This window comes from Oryzias latipes, chromosome 14 (assembly GCF_053564925.1).
Source record: "Oryzias latipes strain Hd-rR chromosome 14, Olatipes_Hd-rR_3.1".
In the NCBI taxonomy this organism is placed as follows: domain Eukaryota; kingdom Metazoa; phylum Chordata; class Actinopteri; order Beloniformes; family Adrianichthyidae; genus Oryzias; species Oryzias latipes.
Window position 1 is genome coordinate 11,866,216 of NC_136250.1, and position 14,215 is coordinate 11,880,430.

The following is a 14,215-nucleotide window of genomic DNA, read 5'->3' on the forward strand; positions in this document are numbered from 1 at the left end:
TAGATCACTGTTCGAAACTAACATGTAGAAATCTTGCTTATAATTGTTTTAAAGTTAAAGTTAAAGCTGTCACACACCTTGGTGTGTGAAATTTATTCTCCAAATTTGACCCATCCCCTGGGGGAGCAGTGAGCAGCAGACACAGCCGCGCTCGGGAACCATTTGGTAGATTAACCCCCAAATCCAACCCCTTAATGCTGAGTGTCAAGCAGGGAGGCATTGGGTCCCATTTTTAGAGTCTTTGGTATAACTCGGCCTGGATTTGAACACCTGACCTCCCAGTCACAGGGCGGACACTTTACCACAAGGCCACTGAGCTGGTTTTACCTGGATCTGAAGCCAAAGCTCTATCTGACTTTTACGTTTTTTTACTCTTCCCATGAAAAAAAATCCCAATCAGTTTGTTCTGAATGGAATTACATCTGAAATATGTCAGTAAGAAATATATCATTAACCAAGTAGTACTTTTTGTTCAAAATATCCTGCATTTGTACATCAGAAACCCCTGATAAAGTATAGTGTCTGTGGAGCTTGTACTTGATACTAGGCTCCAATAGTTTTGGTTGACACTCCTTTCCAAGTGGTATCACACCTGTCCTTGCTACAGGCAAATTTCCCAAGATTCATTTCAGTTCCATTATCGCTTTTAGCAGAAGATTATTTACAGCTCATACAAGTTTTGACACAGTGTTACTTTACAGCTTTTGCTACCTTTTATTATAAGCATAAATTTGTCAATTTGACTGATTTTAAAAAAACAATTTAAACATTTGTCTTTTCAAACAGTAATGTCTTAGGGTGAGGCGTGATTTGTTAAATTCATGTTTGATTTCTTGTTTGCTTCCCCTTTCTAACAAATGTGTTTTATGTATCAGCTGATCTGATTTCTGTCACTCTATTAATGCATTTTTATAATTTTAACACTATCCGATTTGTATGCGTTAAAGTCCCACTCCGATCATCTTTTAAGCTATTAGCGCAGAGCAGCCAGAGCAGATCTGTGAGCTCAGGGCACGGAGCTTGTGACCCACCCAGCATGTTTTCTACGTCACTAATAATTTCTTTCAAACAGCATTTTTTCATCTGCTCCTGAATCACATTGATTTGAAAAAAGAAATACTCAGAAGTGCAATTTCGAGCTTATTTAAAAAAAAAAAGTCCTCTGAGGAACACGTTAAAAACACCAAAAACACAATTTTCATTTCATTCTTAAACTACAGATTTGGTACCGAATTTGGTAAAAACTTGCTGATCTTACCAAAGGTAAGCAAAGACGTGTTTCTGTGGCTCTGGCTGAGCGTTTAGGAATTTTATTCAATAAGTTTAATAAATAAATATACTTCACATCTGTGATGAAGATCACAAATCAGAACTTTTTGATTGAAATGCATGTTTCCTCTTTGCTCCACAGTTAAACAATGGGAAACGCGGAGAGCCAAGATGGGGTCAGAAATTATTATGGTGATGGGGCGGGACATCTTTCCCGCAAGCATACATCCCGCTCATTCCGCCTTTACAACACGCATGGAGTCCCCCGCCGTCCGACGCACTCTTCATCACTGAACCAGGAGCACAGAAACTCGGCAACCTCAACTCGTTCCTCCAGCACCCCAAGCATCCCACAATCCTTAGTGGAGAACGGATTGGAGCCTTTCAACGCCACTGATGAGTTAAGCGAGTTCGGTGTGAACCCTCACTGGACACAACGTGTTGCTATGACAATGAGACCTGAGTCCTACCAGCACGACGAGGACCCTTTGGCAACCCCGACCCCTGAAACCTCAGAGGCAGACACTGTTCCCCAGGATGGGGGGGAGGACTCAGAAGGGGAGGGGGAAGCAGCAGGGGAGGAAAGGTACCTCCAGCGAGTTACTGAGGGCTCCAGAGATGGAGGAAACTTTAAAAAGAAACGCTCAAAATCGGCAGACATGTGGAGAGAAGATAGCCTGGAGTTCTCCTTATCCGACCTGAGCCCGGAGCATCTCACCAGCACTGAGGAGATGATTGATGGAGGAGAAGAGGAGGAGGAGGAGCAGTTTACATGCCCCAGAGGTGGTGCAAGTAAATGCATTGAAGCATTTATGATGATCAGAATGAAAACTCACAGTTTTCTTATACCAATTAGAGAATGAATATTCATTCTTTTTGCAAAGTCCTGCAAATTATGCCTACATAAATTGTAATTCATGACGTCTATTTTCCAATGTCAACAATATATTGTGGATTTGTCGACACAAATGTTTTTTAAGAAGAATGTTAGTGCATGCACAAGTAATAATGGCTGCTGATTTCCTTTAGGGTGAAGCTGAAGATGGCACTGAGACGGAAAAAAAAAATTGCATCCATTTTCTGTGTAGAGGAAATGATTTGGCAAAATGTGCTGATTGAAGGTTCACGTCCATCCATCACTTGCAGCATTTTACTTGATCACGGGCTTGTTAGTCAAACGTGTGCTGAGCAGGAGCTGGAGGGCTTCAGCGTGACAGCATGCAGTGCCTGCTAACTTAACTGATTGAGGTTAAAGTGCTGCCAGAAGCGGTGGGCTAGTTGAAAGTAATTGTGGACTTGCTGCAGGGACACCTTCACACATTTAAAATCAGTCACAAATAGCACACTCATTCAAAACACTTTGTGTATGTCCTAGGTTCTGAAAGGGCGTCGTCTTTGGACCATCTCTGCAGCCACAGTCCTGGCCTACGGGGACAGTCGGGTCGGTATATTAAAAGCCACAGAGTGGAGTGCAATGGAGATGGACAAGAGGATGGGTTGATGTCTCCTAATGAAGAGGACGGCGGCGGATATGAAGCTTTTACGCTCCCTTGTCGGCGCTCTCACTGTCTCTCTGAGGGCTTGTCAATGCTGGGGATCTCGAATGCACCGTGCCCTGCCTTCCAGGGACGACGAGCACAGACCACTCAGGTTAGATTACAAATTACACAAATGGAAACTTTACACATTTGAAAGTGTAACTTCTGAGCGTATAGGACATCTTTCTATAGACCCTTTGCACGGGACATCACAGCGCCTGCAGGGACGCCCTCTCCCCCATTTTGGGAGTAAATCTCTGAGATCTTTGACATTTTAAGTTTTGCCGTGTCAACTTGACTGTCTCCTTTTGATCAGTTTCCTCCATGTCGACAAAAGAGAGGTCTGCTAGGTCTGCCACAGATCAGAACTGACGTCTTCTTACAGAGTCCCTCACACCAACATACAAACAACGCAGAGCACCAAACTGTGAGGAAGAGGTGGCGGTGTGTGCGTTGAAAGCCTGGGTTACATATTATTAAGATCTATGCTTACATTTGGACAAAATTCAAATATTTTATATTTGAATTTTATATTCGAATATTTATATTATATAGAATTTTATATTCTATATAATATATTGCAATAATAATCTATCATTCACATGACGCGGATGACGATAGCAGAGACCGACAGAGAGAAACAAACAGCTCAAGCCCATTCAAACCTTGGACGAACCTGTGATTCTGCTTCCTCACATTTGCATGTTTTTAGCAAAGTATGCGTGTTTTCTGTTATTCAGTCAATGTCAAAAGCAAAAAAACGTGTTGGTTCAAGCAAGCCCTTTCAAAAGTAATGGATTGGCACCATCCCGGATGAAACCTAAATGGTACCAATCCCTAAAAAAGTATTACTTTTAAGGAAGTGTAACTATAGGCTTAGCTGACACAAAATATTCACTACAGAATCGGCTGGCATCCGTAAACTGCCACCCTTCCAGTTTGACAGTGGCAATCCATCGCTTTTACTGTCTCCATCCCGCAGAAATTACTAAAAGGACACGTTTGAATTTGGAGTTTCTCTGTTGTGACAACCAGCAGTAATAAATATTTGCCATGATAAAACGGTGACTATTCTACACTAAAGTTGCAGATTTTGGTATCAAAACAATAGGAGCTTGACTTGCAGAATGGTGGACAATGGCGCATGTGACGTGACTGCACTATAGTTTATCTGGTGTTCTGTACTGACTTTTTTTCCTCCTTGAACTAATCTTATTGTGAGGAGACTTTGTTTACCAGTGTCCATGAAGTTCAGGGAGTTCAGATGTCACAGAGGACAGCAGCCAGTCCACCAATTAACATCTTGTTGACAACCAGGGCCATCTATGTCTGAGCTTGTGTGTGTTTACTCACGTTGCTCTTTAATGAAGAAAACAGAAAATAATTATAAATAAACATTTAAGACAATCTTGCTTTAGGATTTAATTAATTTTAAGAACTGGAAATGAATTAGTTGTGGTGATATATCACAAGGTCTAAAGTTAGACCATTTGATATAATTTCTATGACTAAATGAATGAAATAGGTCAGTACAGAAGAAGGATTTTTGTTCAGATCATCCCCACAACTCACAAGCACCCTCTGAGAGCAGATCACCCTAAGTGCTTATTATAAATTCATCCATCTTGGCGGAGGAGGCTGCCAGATATAAATAGACCGACAAAACAGCAAAACAAAGAAAAAAAGAAAAGAATGGAGGGAGCCCCTCTTTGGTGAAAGGAAGGAACACTTCTTGCTTTAAGTGAAAAGCTGTCTTTTATTGGAAATTCTAGGAAAAACAAGAACAGACAGATTTTTACAACAACTTTTACTTCCTATACATGCCATTGTCAGCCCACAATTCTCTAGAGAGGCTGTCATGTTGACTGGAGAGAACTAACTGTATAATTTAGATTGACAGATTTGTTATTCAGGTCAGTCAGAGTGCTTCTTTTTTGGTGCTCTTCATGCACGTCTTGTAGAAAACAATGCAGTCCACATGTAAATCAGACCTTTATTGTTGTTGTTTTTTGTCTGTCAGAACATTTCTGGTGTCTTGAGTGAGGGAAGCGAATATGAGGACAGCGGGATTGACGGCGTTGCTGCAGATGGAGATGGAGAACTGGTCGGGAGGAGGTGTAAGGCCATGTCAGCCTCTTTCTCAGTGTACTCAGCCACAGAGAGCTGTGTTTTTAACGGGAGTGACAGTGGAAGCAGCAGCGCAGGTGGAGGAGACGGAAGAGGAGGAGATGGAGGGAGGGGAGGAGTGTATGAAAATTTCCGTAAGGAGCTGAACAGTCAAGTCTGGGTTAGTTGCACCTAAATGTTTCAATCTTTTTAAAAATCAGTGTTATTCTGATCTGATTAATGTTATTTCAAATCTCTGCCTTTCCATATTTTTACAGAGGAATCAGGGCCGCGACTGTCTGGAGGAAGCAGGCTCTGCTGTTAGTGATGAGCAGAGTAGTGGCACACTCAGCACTGCATATCCACCCGACAGTGTGATGGACTGTGAACAAGGCACAGTCAGAAAAGCTGGGGTCCTGGCAGTGAAGAACTTCCTGGTTCATAAGAAAAGCAAGAAGGTGGAACTTGCAACACGGCGCAAGTGGAAAAACTATTGGGTGTCTCTAAAGGGTACTGCCAAAACATTTTTTCCGATACACATTACATAATTGTGTCTAAAATTCTGTCTTTTTATTACTTTAAGTTCAAAGCAGGTCAGTTTCCATTAGATGCTGCATAATTTAGGGGTCCCTTATTGGTGAAAAGATAATTCTGATGTCCTAAAGTCACACAGGTTGTGGTTCCAGCGAAACCAGAGAGAATAAAATAATGCACAACAAAATATCTATTCTCAACCTACAGGGCCAATAATTCTTAAATAATAACAGCATTTAAGTTAGCAGTGGTTTGTTTTTTACTGTTTGACTAGTTGCTATCAATTTAGGACCAGGGTCTGCAACTTTCAGCTCCACAGGCACATGTGGCGCTTTCACCCGTCCTTTGTGGCTCTGTCTGAGATCATTTTAGTTATTTAAAAAAAAAATAGCTGACTTAATCGACACTGATTTATATTGAGTTTGTTATATTTAGAAATGTATGGCCAAGATAAACCTATAATAATAAAATATTTTTTTTTATTCATTTGCTGACATATCCTCAATCATGAGACCTTGTTTGATCCACCATGCACACATTTCAAATACTGAGCAAAATATAATCAAAACTGTGGATCTTTTTTAAGTTGTATTTATTATTAATATACAGGTTGTCTAAAGTAAATTATCTTATGCAGCAAAAAAATGTATAGTTACTGTTCAGAGGGGAAAAGAGAATTAGCACATTCTACTTAAAATACTTTTTCTATTGGATCCTAAACCACTAAAGTCATATTTATATTTAAGTTAACATTAGTAAAAAGGGAAAAAGATGAAAGCCCATGAACCAAAATAGAGTTATTTAAAAACAAAAGTCCATTTTCCATGAACATTTTTCGTTGAATAGATGTAGCGCAAGGTCCCTTATTTTGAAAGGAACTCATATCTGCGTTTGTCAAGAGCAAAAACATGTTTTAGAATGACAAAAAAAGACGTCTTCTCTTCATATTTCCATGATTTTTTTCATGCCTGACCTAAACGGCTCTTTTCGTGTAGAGGCTCACAGACCCCTGCTTTAGGAAGAGTTTGTAATTAGAAACTTACATGGGAGCTTCTCACCCTTGAAAAAAAAGCTGAAAACGTGTGGCAATTTTTTCTAATACCTAGAGTGACAAACATAATATTCAAAAGAACATCTAGCAGCCACAGTAACATAAAGAAAAGCATCTTGCCCTGACCTCAGCACATTTAATCTCCCACACTACCTCTTCTATTAGACTGTAATTACATCAGACTAAACACATTCCATGCCCTTGGCTGTCAACCTTGCTGTCCTCTCTCGCACTCTTCTCTGTGGTCATGCATTACGTCTGCTCAACCTCATTCCAGTTTAATTTTACACCAGGATCCGTACCTAATCTAATGAAATGCAGCATCTGCAACCCTATCTCTGCCTGCTGCTGCTGCTGTTTCAAAATGAATAAAGGTAAATGTGAAGTTGTATATGCTGCTTTTAAATATCTAAACTTTGTTCCTTTATGTTTTTTAAAGGCGGGACCCTTTTTTTGTACGAATCAGATGGTCGCTCAGGTTTTGACAATAACAGTGTTCCCAAACACGCTCTTTGGGTGGAGAACAGCATTGTCCAAGCAGTACCCGAACACCCCAAAAAAGACTTTGTCTTTTGCCTCAGCAACTCGGTTGGAGATGCCTTCCTGTTCCAGGTAAGGAAGTATCCATTTCCATTTCTGGAAATTTTAACTTTGAATCCTTTTTGCCCATAATGTGGTGGGTGAATTGAAGATTCTGTAAAATATATAGTTCTGGAAAATCTTTTTTTTAATCCTTCCATTTAGCATCATCCATAGATGGTTGGATTTAGGTTTAAACCTATTTTTATATGTGCAGGAATTGTGTCCATGTTCCTGACACACAAAGTCGTGACCTTTATCTATGTGTTGAAGATGTGCAAGTCCCCTGCCTGTGTGTTTGCTTTATGTCTGACATGTTTAAAGGCCACTCTGTCACTCTGTGACACCATTTCCCCATAGCGACTATTGTGTACACACAGAAATGTCTCCAAATTAATGGCAGCTTTCCACCTAGACTTTCCGGCTCTGAATATAGCATGTAATTAACAAAATAATTATGAGAAAAAAGCGGCTCCTCTAAAGGTTAAGTTATTTGACTCTTTGTGTGTCTTGTCAGACATCAGGCCAAACTGAACTGGAGAACTGGATTACAGCGATCCACTCTGCGTGTGCTGCTGCGCTTGCTCGACAGCACCACAGAGAGGACACCGTGCGGCTGCTCCGGACCGAAATCCGCAAGCTGGAGCAGAAGATTGACATGGATGAGAAAATGAAAAAGATGGGAGACATGCAGCTTTCCACAGTCACTGATGCAAAGAAAAGAAAGACCATAGTTGAACAGGTGCACACCCAGAAACTGTTAAACTGTTAAAGAAAAGCTATACCAAGGAATGCAAAAACATGCAATGTTTTACCAAGTTTTTTAGAGTAGTTAAGAGTAGGATTAAAATTTTTGCTTTGCTTTGACCCATTAAATCTACTCTAATAACCTCCCAACACGAACACATCCACACATACATTTGCATGTATTCTAATATATGCACATATTTACTTAATGAGGAACTAATTATTTCTTTTTGAAATAATTATTTGGTGAAATAGCCTTTTCCAAAGCCCCTCAAACAATACATTTTTTTTTCTTGGTGCAAATGAAGTCTAGTTTATTCCTGTGAGTGTGTTCCACCTCCCACAGCCCGACCCATAATGCACTGCGCACACAGAACAACAGGTCAGCAACTGATGGGGGTTGAGTTGCTGAGTAATACCTCTCTTCAGGGGCTTCAGCACTCCAACTCATCCATCCCACAAGCCAAAGAACCACGTAACACCAACTATTGCATTATGCATGTTTAATTTTTTTACCCTCTACTCCATTTAGTGTTTTAAAATTCATAGATTCATTTAAAATGGTGTTTTTAACATTTTTTTTGTGTAATTTTTCCCATGATAGAAGATATATATAAAGTAAATTAGGCTTAAAATTGCATTTCTGAGTATTGCTTTATTCATAATTGTTGTGAATAAGGAGCAGATGCAAACAATGCAGTTTGAAAAAGCTTGTAGCGTGACACAACAGCTCAGCTCCATTCTGATACATCCACTAGCAGATAAATAGATCCATGTACGTCTTCGTTTTTCTCGTCCGAGCTGGAAACTGGATCTAAACTGTACGGCTGGGTAACTCCAATATTGCTTGCCAATTTTGTTGCACCGGCGATGTTATGTTGGGGGTGTGAGGGGCTGTAAGCTTGTGGGAGAGCGTGTTAGTAGATGGGTGATGGGAAGTGGGAACAGGCTTACTCCATGCCAATAACTGTGAGGCATATGTCTAGTGAACTACTGCCGCTCGGCAGGAACCATGCTAAAGAAAACGACACCGATTTTTGATTTGGGATAAAAACGGCATAGTCACAATTAAAAGGAACTGTTTTGAAATAGATCAAAAGATGATAAGAGTGGGACTTTAAAACTTTTAAAAAGTTTATGTGTCTTAATAACTACAACACTTTGTATTTGTTGCCTCTGTTAGATCTCTCTGTGGGAGCAGAACTTGGAGCGGTTCCACATAGATCTCTTCCGATGCCGCTGCTACCTGGCCAGCCTTCAGGGAAGTGAACCTCCTAACCCCAAACGTCTTCTGGGTTTTGCTTCACGTCCTACAAAAGCAGCCATGGGTCGACTGGGCATTTTTTCTGTCTCTTCTTTCCATGCTCTGGTAAATATTTTGTATATTTATTTTAAAGCTCTTTCTTCCACATTTTAGTTTCCATGTTTGTACCCAGACAGTCCAAATGTCCTCCAACCTGCTGTGCAGTAATTCTGGTAAAGACTCATACTTCCATTCTCTGAACTTTTCCCTCACGTGTTCGTACATGTTCCTGCAGATTTTGCCAGTTAGTTTCTCAGCTGCCTATCCTCAAGCAGCACAGCTTGGAGAGTGGGTGTGTTTGTGTTGCTCTGACTGTCTTGTCACCTGCGCCTACTAAGAAAGCAAGAATTCCTGCTTTGCCTGACTAATATTCTAACTAATTCACTCCACCTTAACTAAGGATGAAAATAAATATGTAATGTGGGTTTGTTTTCACGCAAGAAACATTTGAATTTGTTTATATATATAAAATTGCATTTAAGCAATTTCCACTGAGAAAAAACAGGAGAGTGAAATTGTTCATACCAACTTAAAATTGAAAGTTGTGAGTAAATCTCCTGTTTAATGATAAACATTAGGGAGGAAAATGTTGAAGAAGCAATAGTTTAATGTTGATGCAGGGCAAAGGCTGTCCTCTGTGGTTCTGCCCCACATAGAAGACGTTGTTCCTTTTTGACATGTCACACCTATCAAGACATTGTCACATGCCATCTACATCCTTTCAGTGAGCATTCACACCCTGCTAGCAGAAGCCATTTTTGCCCAGTCAGCCAGCAAAAATAGTTAATATATGAAGGGCCTATACCATGTTATTCTTAAGCCTTTCATAATAAACAATATCCATGTATATGTGGTTTGGCACACAAAATAACATTTCTTTAGGTGAAACATGAGTTTTATTCGCCAGCTATTTTCCTACCCAGAAGTAAGACGACTTGATCTCAGAGGCACCGCCTTTTGCTCCTTGTGGGTGCCACCCATTTCATGAGAAGAGTCGGCCTCAGCAGCGTGTCTGCGTCTCGCCCACAAAAACAAACAACATCCAAGCTTTTGGAAAGATGAATGTGCATATTGTGTATATAAAAAGAAAAAGTGTCAGCCGCAGACTCTTCCTGGAAGGGGCTGTTCTCACTGGTCTGCTTTAGCTTGTGATAACCCCCCCTTAAACGGATTCGGAGGAGCTGGTGCTCACATCCCAGGTTTTTAGAGAAATACACCGAAATGCGTAAACAGAGCAAAATACCACTTTGGAATTTCTTTTCTTGAAGAATGAACATTATAAAACACTTGGTTGTGCGTCTGCTCTTCTGAAAAGCAAGTTAAAACTCTGATGAAAAATGTTTTTTTGGTGTAATAACACATATATCAACCAGATCTTACATAAATTCATACAAAGTTAATTTATGTGATAGTTTTATGTACTTTCGTTTTTGTTTGAGGGTCTGCAAAATTTCCTCTTGGAAAAGGAGCAAAGAGATCATTTCGTGAAGATACATCTGGAATTTCTAATGGCAGAGAGAGGCCACGGGAGCCGGCCGAGTAGCTTTCCCTTCAACTCACAGAAACATGCACAGAAAAACGCAGCACCCTAAATCGACAGCATTTTTTTTGTGATTGGTGAATCGATACAAACTCTGTTAGTAAGCCGGCATCCCTGAGGCACTTTCCCACAAACAGGCTTAGCGCTCTCTGCCCCTTGCCCCTCCTTTTCCCTGTACTGCCTACACTCCTACCTCCTTTGTCTGTTTCTGTCTCCCTCAGTCTCCTCTGCATTTACTATGTCTGCTGTAGTTTTTTTCCTACAGTTTTATTTTCTTGATAAATGTCTCAAAATGTACTACAACAGTTCCTCCCTTGTTCTGTTTAGCATTTTGAACCTTTTTATGTAAAAGCTAAATCTTTGCCACATACATAACAGCAAAATTGATAAAATAAATCAAAACGGACCACAAATAATCAAAATATTAACATAAAAAATGCTTAAATTAACAAAAGCTTGAATCTCCTCCATGAATTTAATTCTTCTTCAAACAAGGTGCAATTTTTTCATTCTTCTACCTTATTCTGCTGATCAGAATTAAGTTTCTTATTTCAAAGTCGACACAGAAGAGCAGACGGATTACGCAAGGCTCCTACAGACAGTTTTTCTGCCAAGATATAGCACGCTGACACATCTACTGTGTATACATGTTGTGCATAAAAGTATTTGCAGTGCAAAAAACACAGTGAACATGAGTTAGCAAAAAGGAGTGGTGTGCAAAAATGTGTATTAAACAAATAATTGATGTTAAAATAGAGCTAATTGTGTTAACATTTAGTTGTTTTCTTTAAAGAAATCACATGGCGTGGTTTTCACAAGTTGAAGATCGGATTACTGTCTTTAATGTTTTACAAAGTGCCAGCCATGTTACTTTAAAATCTCTTTGTATCTGTTTTTATTGAGCTATTGAGGTTTAGCTATGTTTGATTCGGTCTTATCTCTCACAGGTGTCTGCCCGCACTGAAAGCAGCATGAGGAGGCGGAACCAGTCCCTGAATCGCACCTTCAATAAACGGCGTAGCCGCTTCTCCTCCCTCTGGGGTCTGGACACCGCCTCCAGGAGGAAGACCAAGGGGCGACCTTCAGTCGATCAGGTTTTTTAGCCATTGTCGTTGTTAAAGCTTCTTCATTGAATGACAGGATTTTGATTAAAAACAGAAAAGATACATTTGGATGCCTCTGAGGGCTTATCCCTATCTTCTTTCAGGTGTTTTGTGTTGAGAGGGAGCTTTCCAGGAAACCTTTGGAGCGCATGTTTGAAGATTCTGCCAGTGAGATATCTGTAAGTCATCTGAAGACCGTATAAGCACAACAAATTAAAAATCCTCTTCTTCAACTCAGCTTCCACTAGAACCCAGACAAGACAAAGAATACAAATTGAGATATGGTTAAGGAGGTCCCTGTGCAGGCATCTTCAACCCTTCCCTTTCTTCAGCAAATGCTCAAAGACCAGAAAACATGACTATCATGGGTCCTTTGATTTTGAGGTTAAAAGGAGACAAAGAGAGACCTCTGTGTGCTCTCTTTAGGCTGCAGCGCATCCCCTTTCATCTCCATCTGGCACACCAGCTTACATCTTGGTGAAGTGCCACAAGTGCTGAACGCATCAGAGAGCCACTTCATTCCCTGATTTCATGATTTCATTCAGACTTTAGTCCTGTGTTTGTTGATTTCAGGGCATAGTTTCTGCAGGGCTGCAGCAAATCGGTCTCTGAGTTGTGGGTGGGACCGTTGGCATGGAGTAGAAGTAATTGTTGCATTTAGGAGATGGGAAATCACATGTAGATGGGAAATCAGGGTTCGCTCTGTTGCCTAACTATTCAGCCACAAGAGAGGCCCAAGACTGGGTCCCCCTGTGCCAACCTGTCCCTCTCTATGCAAAAGTATTATAGTTAGATTTAATACACACTAACTCTCCATGTGTGAGAACCCCACTTCCGATCTCCCTACCCATGCTCATGCGGCTTCCACTTGGGACGGTTTTCACCTATGATTTGTGTAACAAATCAGATGGCAGGACAATGTAGGAGATGCAAAGAGGGGCGACTGCATCTAAGCTAAAATAACCAAGTTGTACACTGACCTTTCGTCAGCTCACTGGATAAAAAAAAAGCTGATATACAAAAAAATGGACAATTAATTGTCCACGATAACTATTCAGGACCTCTGGTTGCCAGAAATTCATCCCAATTTTGAGTGCATGATTTTACTGCTCCCAGTCTGATTCAGCACCTAGCTGTGCGGTTTTATTGAAATTTTCTACTCGAACACTCCCACGTATGTCTGCAGAACGTCTGCAGACAATTCTCAGAGACTGGCAAGGTTGTTTCAGAAAAGATGATTCCCTCACTTTTGTTTGCTTCTGCATTCCTTCCCACCTCTTCCTAATCTTGTCTTTGCTCTAGTGGGCACCAGCCCCCCACCAGTGGAGAGTTCTTTGATCTGACTTATCAAAGATAGCAAATTGTGTTGCTGCAGCAGGACAGTTGATCCTTCTCAATAGAGCCAGATCTAACACTTGAGAATGTATGAGTGCAGTCCATGCAAGCAAAGTGAGAAATTGAGATGAAAACGTGTGGCATATGCATATTCACAGATGAGTAAGAACTGAGTCATCTGAAGCCTTTGAAGATGTTAGGAGTGTGTTTTCATGTGCAAAAAGGGAAGTAATTTGAGGCATTAAATAGACCTCTAAAACAATTTTAATAACTTAAATTAGGAAACTAAGATATTGAGCAAATTTCTATTTTGTAAATTAAAATAAGGTCACGGTCGTCTTTTGATTTTCTTTTATCTTATGCTACGAACAAAGCAAAATAAAAAAAGACACTGTCCTGTGTCTATAGTGATATGCCTCCTAAGGCTAAACAAAAAGCCTTTTTTTAATTTCTCAGTGTGACAATCTCTGCAAAAGAAATACAACTCTTGGAGCTGTAGGCTAAAGGCATGTCATTATTTACCTCAAATACAAACCTCAAGAGAGATCTCAGACGTATCTGGTGTACTTTTGTGCTTATAAAATGGAACAATAGCAATTTAGCCCCCCAGCTAGACTTTTTGCCTCCGTTCATGAAACAAAGACGTGCTTGCTATTCTGGTTTCCAATTTGGTGAGTTATCTGAAAGATGTGAACAATCACTGCTGCCTTTTACACCACTGAGCGTTTCTTTGAGGTCGCTAGGGAGCTCTGGCTTTAATGTCTTCAGATATCCACTTTTGCTTTTCTGTGTGGATTAATTGGAGAAATTGTAAAGGTTTTATGAAAGTTTAAAGCAGACTTTATCTTCCTGTGTTTTAAACGATTCTTCGTACACAATGCATTTTCTGCACCTGAAGCATCTGCAACTAATTCATGCTTTTCTTACTGCTGTTATTTTACTTGATTATCAGAAACATCATTATTTTCCCTATTTTATTTATTGTTTCCTGATTAACACTACTAATTAGTTCAAGGTATGAGCTAGATGGATGTTTTTGTTTGGGAATTTATTCAATTGCTTTCATACTGCTGCCAATACCATGCTTCTAAACAACAGACACTGCATCTT

General features: G+C 40.2%; 1 protein-coding gene across 3 annotated transcripts in view; it reads left to right on the forward strand.

Moving 5' to 3' along the window:
- The window catches only part of tiam1a (TIAM Rac1 associated GEF 1a), a 57,674-nt gene that overhangs the window by 22,318 nt on the left and 21,141 nt on the right, over positions 1-14,215 (forward strand). For 2 of the 3 annotated variants that reach the window (XM_020708811.3, XM_020708812.3), the window contains exons 3-11: positions 1,412-2,061; positions 2,645-2,919; positions 4,828-5,094; positions 5,192-5,423; positions 6,938-7,110; positions 7,595-7,819; positions 9,008-9,193; positions 11,615-11,761; positions 11,875-11,949. In XM_020708811.3, the coding sequence (XP_020564470.1) occupies positions 1,419-2,061; positions 2,645-2,919; positions 4,828-5,094; positions 5,192-5,423; positions 6,938-7,110; positions 7,595-7,819; positions 9,008-9,193; positions 11,615-11,761; positions 11,875-11,949 (2,223 nt within the window). In that variant the 5' untranslated portion in view covers positions 1,412-1,418. The remainder of the gene's footprint in view (positions 1-1,411; positions 2,062-2,644; positions 2,920-4,827; positions 5,095-5,191; positions 5,424-6,937; positions 7,111-7,594; positions 7,820-9,007; positions 9,194-11,614; positions 11,762-11,874; positions 11,950-14,215) is intronic. The other variant, XM_011483332.4, reaches the window with a different exon arrangement.